The sequence below is a fragment of the Silene latifolia genome, chromosome Y (assembly GCF_048544455.1).
Source record: "Silene latifolia isolate original U9 population chromosome Y, ASM4854445v1, whole genome shotgun sequence".
NCBI lineage: Eukaryota > Viridiplantae > Streptophyta > Magnoliopsida > Caryophyllales > Caryophyllaceae > Silene > Silene latifolia.
The window spans coordinates 54,332,651-54,340,650 of record NC_133538.1 but is presented as its reverse complement, the minus strand read 5'-3'; the positions used below and the strand labels follow the sequence as shown (position 1 = coordinate 54,340,650).

Sequence of the window (8,000 nt, the reverse complement as noted above, 5' to 3'; positions counted from 1 at the left end):
TGTTACCCTGCGGACTCTTTGGTAAACCCACGATAAAATCCATAGAAATGGACTCCCACTTCCACTCAGGTACCTCAAGATACTGAATCTTACCTTGTGGTCGTCGCTGCTCCCCTTTAACTCTCTGACATGTCAAACAACAGGCCACGAACTCAGCTGTTTCTTTCTTCATCCCAGGCCACCAGAAAGTTTTCTTTAAATCCTTATATAGCTTGTCACCACCTGGATGTACCGAGTATGGTGTACAATGAGCCTCTGTCATGATTGTCTTTTTCAGCTCCTCATCATTAGGGACGCACCACCTCCCATCAAACCACAGACTACCATCTGTATGAATAGAGAATTTGGACACTGTCCCTTTCTCTACTCCAGCTCTCTACTCCACAATCTTAGGATCTAACTCCTGTTTACCGCGAATATCAATATAAAGATCAGGCTGCACTGTCAAATCTCCCATGACATCCCCTTTCTGGATAATATGTATCCCAAACTTCCCAACCTCATCTCTCAATCTCATCAACGATATAGCCGTGCAGAAAGAATATACACTCTTCCTGCTCAAAGCATCTGCAACTACATTGGCTTCCCCTTCATGGTAGATAATATCCATGTCATAATCGCCAATCAACTCCATCCACCTCCTCTATCTCATGTTCAACTCCTTTTGAGTGAAGATGTACTTGAGACTCTTGTGATCTGAAAATAACTTAAAGGTCGCCCCATATAAGTAATGTTTCCAAATCTTAAGAGCAAACAAAACTGCACCCAAATCTAAGGCAAATCGTTCTCATAAGGCTTCAATTGCCTAGAAGCATAGACAATCACTTTACCCTTCTGCATCAACACACATCCCAACCCATTCTTTGAAGCGTCTGTATACACTTCAAAGTTCTCACTCCTTCCAGGCAATGCTAAGATTGGAGCTGTGGTCAAACACTCCTTTAATGTTTGGAACGCCGTTTCACAACTCTCATCCCAACGAAACCTGTTCTCTTTCCTCATCAAAGCTGTCATAGGTCTAGCAATCTTGGAGAAATCTTTCACAAACCGTCGATAATACCCATCTAAACCCAAGAAACTCCTGATCTCAGCTACATTCTTTGGTGCTTCCCACTTGCTAACTACCTCAATCTTTGCAGGATCCACATCTACCTCTTCCTTAGAAATCACATGCCCCAGAAAAGCAACTTTCTCCAACCAGAATTCACACTTGGACAACTTTGCATAAGACTCATGCTCTCTCAAGGTCTGCAACACAATCCTCAGATGCTCCTCGTTCTCCTCCTTAGTTTTAGAAAAGACTAAGATGTCATCTATGAAAACTACCACAACCTTGTCCAAAAACTGACTGAAGACTCTGTTTATCAAATCCATAAACATAGTTGGTGCATTAGATAACCCAAACGGCATCACTACATACTCATAATGGCCATACCTCGACGTGAAAGCTGTATTTGGTATGTCCTCCTCTCTAATCTTCACCTGATGGTACCCCGACCTCAAATAAATCTTAGAAAAGGCTGCTCCACCACTCAACTGATGAAACAGGTCATCTATCCTTGGCAAAGGAAACTTGTTCTTCACCGTCACCCTGTTCAGCTCCCTGTAATCTATGCACAACCTCAAACTCCCATCTTTCTTTTTCACAAACAGAACTGGCGCTCCCCACGGTGATACACTAGGTCTAATGTATCCCCTCTCAATCAGATCATCTAATTTCTTCTTGAGCTCCTCCAACTCCTTAGGACCCATCCGGTACGATGCCTTAGAGATTGGCCCCGTCCCCGGTTTCAGCTAAACACTGAAATCTGTCTCCCTCTTCGGTGGCAACCCCGGAATATCCTGTGGAAAGACATATGGAAATTCCCCCACAACTGGTATCTGCTCAACTTTCGGACTCTCCATCCTGTCATCTCTCACATGGCAGAAGATCAACGGGCACCCCTTCCTCAGATAAAACTTCAAGGTCACAGCTGCAATCAACTTAACTTTGGGTTTGACAACAAACCCACGATAAGACACACTATTGCCCTTAAGACCTCTCAGAGAAAGTTTCTTTTGATGACAATCTATCTTAGCTTTGTACTTTCCTAACCAATCCATCCCGACTATCATCTTAAAGCCCTTTAAAGGAAACTCTAGCAAGTCTACAGGTAGATCAACTTGCCCAACTATCATGGATACACCTCTATACAACCTTCCACATGATACAGACTCACCTGAAGGTATGAAAACTTTCTCTGTTACAAACTCATCCTCTCTCAGACCCAACCTTTTAGCATGACTCGAAGATACAAACGACTGTGACGCCCCGAATCAAACAAGACAAAGGTATAAACACAACAAGAAAAGTACCAGTGATAACATGAGCGTCGTCCACAGCTGCTTTCTTCTCCATCATAAACAGCTTTCCACTGGTCTTCTGCCCACCTCCCCTGGACAGTACTAGCCTGAGGTAGTCGGCTTAGCACCCGACCCCTGGTTGTTATTGGTGTTCGTAGCTGGCTTCTGATAAGAATTACTGCCGTTGCGGTTACCCCCACAGTTGCGGTTACCTCCACCGTTGTTGCTCTGACCTCCCTTGTTGTTCCATGACCCAGCTCGTTTGTTGCTCGCATAACTCTGTGCACGACCCTGTGAAAAGCTTCCCTGTCCTGGCCTTTGGAAACCCCCACTCACCGCACTGGTGCACTCATGTCTCTTGTGGCCTACACCGCCACAGTTAAAACAGGTCATTCCCCAGCTACTGCTACCACTCCCACGGCCACGCCCATAGGAAGGCCCAACACTAAACCCCGAACCACATAAATATGCTCTTGCCTGTGTGTGATTGCCCTTATTATAATTGAATTGACCACCACCCTCACTCTCATCCTTTCTTTTCTCAGCACCTCTCTCTTAGGTCATCTCCACCAACCTCTCAGCCCTCCCAGCTCTCTCATAAACCTCCTTAACATCTGTAAGGACTCCCACAGGTAGCTTCTCCATTATCTTGGGGGTCAACCCCTTCCGAAACCTCAAAGCTAGGTTCTCCAAACTCAGCCGCATATCCTCAGCGTACCTAGACTTCTCATTAAACTTACGGTAGTACTCAGCCACCGTCATATTAGATGTCATCTTAAACTCATCGAACTCCTCTCTCAGCTTACCCCTCACATGTTCCGGTACGAACTCTCGCCTCATGGCTTTCCTGAACTCATCCCAAGGTATAGCATGTAGTCCCTGCTTCATGTACATATCCCTAGCACTCACCTTGACCTTATCCCACCACTCACCTGCCGCTTCCCTTAAGTAGAACGCAGCTTGTTCTACTTTCAACTCATCCGGGCAATGCACGAACTCCAGGATATTCTCCATCTCTCTGTGCCAATTATCCAGAAGAATTGGCGCCCCCGTTCCCTTACACTCTTTAGGACTAAACCTGGATATATGAATGCTGATCTTTGAATGATCAACCTCCTTATCTTTTCCTACTCCCTTCAAAGCTTCCGTTAGAGCATCTTGGTGCTCCAACATCTTTACGATGTCATTGACTAAGATACTCTTAGCTCTAGCATAAAGGGCGTTTCTCTTTGGCGGCATCTTGTAACTATATAAGAAAAGGTAAATATAAACACGCATACTATAACCCAGAACACGTATATAACCTGCACAAACTCTACTCGATGAGTACCAGAACCCACTCGATCGAGTTGAGGCTACTCGATCGAGTGCCTCGACTCCATAACTTAATCAGACCTCTGCTCAAAAATTACTCGACCGAGCTGACATGCCACTCGATTGAGCGACCCCTACTCGATCGAGTGCCCCTATATACTCGATCGAGTACCCAAAAACACGATTCTGCCCAGAAAAAAATTAAACTATCTACTCGACCGAGTCACACCCACTCGATCGTGTACCTCACCTACTCGATCGAGTGCCCCCACTTGATCGAGTCATGAAGACTCGTATACACTACCCGCATGTTCATCTTACATCCCAACATAATATACAACTTTTATAATTTCAATAAAATTAACCATACTACGCATGTATATGTACGCAACTCGTTATCTAATCAATAAAACGATCTACTTCATATTATCAAAATGCCACATCATAAACATACAACATGATTTTCATCCAATTCATACGTCGGGAATCGATAGGGAAATCGCGGAACATAGAATCCCAATTAAATCGGGTTTTAAGCTAGTGAAACAGAAGCTACGCAGAATGCGAACCGAGTGGTCCTTAAAAGTCAAAGAATAAATTGACAAATAATTCAAAGCCGGGTTTATCAAAGTGTCGGAATACTCAGATTGGATTGCTAACGTAGTTCCAGTGCCGAAGAAAGATGGGAAAGTTTGGGTTTGCGTAGATTTTCGTGACTAGAACAAGGCAAGTCCGAAGGATGATTTACCTCTACCTCACATTGATATCTTGGTAGACAATACCGCCAATCATTCCCTCTTATCTTTTATGGATGGGTATCCTCGCTACAATCAGATAAAGATGGCCGAAGAAGATATGCACAAAACAGCCTTTACCTCATAATGGGGTACCTATTGTTACACGGTGATGCCCCTCGGTTTGATAAATGCCAAGGCGACATATCAAAGAACAGCAACGACATTGCTACATGACATGATGCACAAAGAACTGGAACTTTATGTCGATGACATGATCGTGAAGTCAAAAGAGTGTAGTGATCATCTCGAAGCTTTGAGAAAGTTTTTTGAGAAGTTACGAAAATACAAGATGAGACTGAACATGCAGAAATGCGCATTTTAAGTTACTTCTGGCAAACTTTTGGGCTACATCGTTAGCCACCGTGGCATCGAAGTTGACCCGTCAAAGATTAAAGCCATCATGGAAATGCCTCATCCCGAGACCGAGAAGCAAATCCAAAGTTTTCTAGGCCATGTACAGTACATAAGCCGATTTGTTGATAAGTTAACGATGATATACGAGCCGATCCTTAAGAAATTGGGGGCCGAGGAACATGAAATATGGGATGATCAATGTCAAGCTGCATTTAACAAAGTCAAGGAAGTTATATCCATACCGCCAGTTTTGAGCCCAACTGTATCTGGGCTACCTTTATCGTTGTATCTAACTGTAACAGATACCACAATGGGGGCTATGCTAGCCCAAACCATCGACAAAGAAGAAAGGGCTATTTACTACATTAGTAAAAGTTCTTAGAATATGAAGTGAAGTACACACCTTTAAAAAAGACGCGTTTGGCCCTAGTCTGGGCAACCAAGAATTTAAGACACTATATGCTCAGTTACAGTGTGAGTGTCTATTCAAAGATGGATCCAATCAAGTACCTGTTTGAAATACCGGTGCTTAATGGTAGAATGTCGAGGAGGACTCTTATGTTATCCGAGTTTGATCTCAAATACGTACCCTTAAAAGCAGTTAGGGAAGGGTAGTAGCCGATTTCCTTGCTGACTACCCAATCGAAGAAGTTGAGATAGTGGATACTTGGTCATTTTCCAACGAAGACGTGATTCATATAGAAAATGATGTGTGGGACCTGCACTTTGATGGAGCAGCGAATTATATGGGATACGGGGTCGGAATTCTCCTAATCTCTCCGAAGGGTGAACATGTTCCAGTTTCAATCAAATTGGACTTAACGTGACGAATAATGTCGCGGAATATGAGGCATGTTTGTTGGGCTTGCATAGTGCGCTCGATTTGGGCGTGAAGAAGCTTTTGGTACACGGGTAATCCTCTCTCGTGATCAATGAAGTAGTTTGGTCGTAGAAAATCAAAAGTGATAGTTTGGCCCCATACCAAGCAAGGATCGAAGAATTAAAATGATACTTCGATGATGTCAAATTTGTTCATGTTGTGAAAGATGAAAATCAATTTACAAATGCACTATCAAAACTGGCCACGTAAATCAATATTTCCGAGCATATGGACCGTATGCCAATTTTTGTCGAATGGAGATCGTCACCCTCTTATGTGAATGCAATTGAAGATACCGAAGAAAGTGAAGCCGAGCCTTGGTATATGGCTATTCTAAGGTACAAAGAAACGGGAGAATGCCATAACGATCTTGATGTATGAGGAAAGCGTGTCTTAAGAATGCTGGTATCCCAATTTTTTAAGACTGATGATGGGCAGTTATACAAAAGAACGACCCAAGGTGTTTTGTTGCAATGTCTTGATAAATTGACCGTCGAGAAATTTATGGAAGAAGTCCATGACGGAGAGTGTGGGCCACATATGAATGCGCACATGTTGGTTTGAAAAATCATGAGGTTGGGTTACTATTAGACTACCATGGAGACAGATTGTCACAGATATGTCAGGCATTGCCATAATTGCCAGATTTTTGCAAATGTTCAACATGTACCGCCCTCTATGTTGTATACCATAAGGTCACCCTAGCCATTTTCAACCCGAGGGATCGATATTATTGGAAAGGTAAACCCATCCGGAACGGGTGGACATTTCTTTATCCTTGTTGCAATTGACTACTTCACGAAATGGGTAGAAGCTAAGTCTTATAGAGAACTCAAGGCGAAGCAAGTGGCAAAATTCTTTCAGAATGAAATCATTTGTCGATATGGAGTACCATATGAGTTCATCAGTGATCAGGGACTCATTTTCAAGCTGAAACTGAAACTATACTTCAGAAGTATAAGATTAAGCACCACAAGTCATCGCCTTATCGACCACAGACAAACGGTGCGGTAGAGGCTGCTAACAGAACGGTTGCTGCCATTTTGAGAAAGATGTCGGATAATTACTGTGAATGGCCTGTAACATACCTTTTGGGGGTACCATACCTCAATTAGAACAGCCATGGGAGCAAATCCCTACTACTTGGTTTATAGAATGGAGGCACTTCAACCAGTCGAATTGGAAGTACCGTCTTTAAGAAACTTGCTGGAAAGTCAAGTTCCCGAAGCGGATTGGGTTCAAGCCTTATATGACTCTTTAGTGATGCTCGATGAGCGTCGTTTGAATGCGTTGTATCATGTCCAACTGTACCAGAAGAGGATAGAGAGAGCTTTTAACAAGAAGGTGAAACCACGAGGAATCAAGGAAGGAGATTTGGTTCTAAAATCAGTTTGCGCTCTACTACTACTGGACCCAAGGGGTAAATTCAAGCCAAATTGGGCAGGCCCATATTTGGTAAAGAAGATTTTGTTGGGAGGTGCCGTTTGGTTGACAGATCTGGATAAAAATGACTTTGCAAATCCTACGAATTTGGATCATTTGAAGAAGTACTACCCTTGAAAGGCCTCATTCCCAAATGTTTTGAAATAATATTCGAATTACTTTGTGCTTAGAATAAGTCATAAGTTGTTGACATTTTTTGACACTGCATGAAATCTTTTCAACGGGAGAACTACGAACCCGTTTTGATTCTGTTACAAAACAGATACGTAGGCAACTCTTTAAAAGAGTACAACCGGAAAATTTGTAATACAAAAACGAATTTTTATGCAGAAATTGGAATTTATAATAAATAGTAGTTTTTTATTTATTCTTGATTTCCGAGCGAAACTCATTACAAAGTTTATTTTGGGCTATTCCCATCACACACAAGTAGAAGGAAAGCAACCAACGTAATAGAAGATAATAGATAGTAGAAACAGCTAAGCTAAGTCCTAGCCTAAGCCGAATCCGGGTCACGAGGCATATCACGTCAAGACGATGTCTCACCCATCATCACCCTAGCCCGTTTCTTCGAAGGAGTCCCGTCTTCTTCACGCTGGCCCAGTCGGTCTTTCACACTCGATCGAGGACCAAGCCTGTCAGCCAAAGACGGCCCATTGCTAGCCGTCGAACCCAACCTTTACCAAACACTTAGAGTCTTAGGGTCAGTCCTAGAGTTCTTGTCGGTCTCAGGTCCGGACTCAGAAAGGGTTGAGAATATTTCTTTGAAGTAAGATTGGTTAAACAACATGTCTTGGTGATACTTCCAATCTACAACATCGTCCTTTTACAGTTTTCTTCTAACTTTAAAAGTTGCTTCAGTAGCCCAT

The 8,000-nt window shown here is 43.0% G+C and overlaps 1 protein-coding gene across 1 annotated transcript; it reads left to right on the top strand.

The window, feature by feature from the left end:
• Nucleotides 1-6,810: 6,810 nt before the first annotated feature.
• On the top strand, nucleotides 6,811-7,248 carry LOC141628074 (uncharacterized). Its single transcript, XM_074441261.1, has one exon. The coding sequence runs from the start codon at nucleotides 6,811-6,813 to the stop codon at nucleotides 7,246-7,248; it is 438 nt and encodes a 145-aa protein (XP_074297362.1).
• The last annotated feature ends 752 nt before the right edge of the window (nucleotides 7,249-8,000 follow it).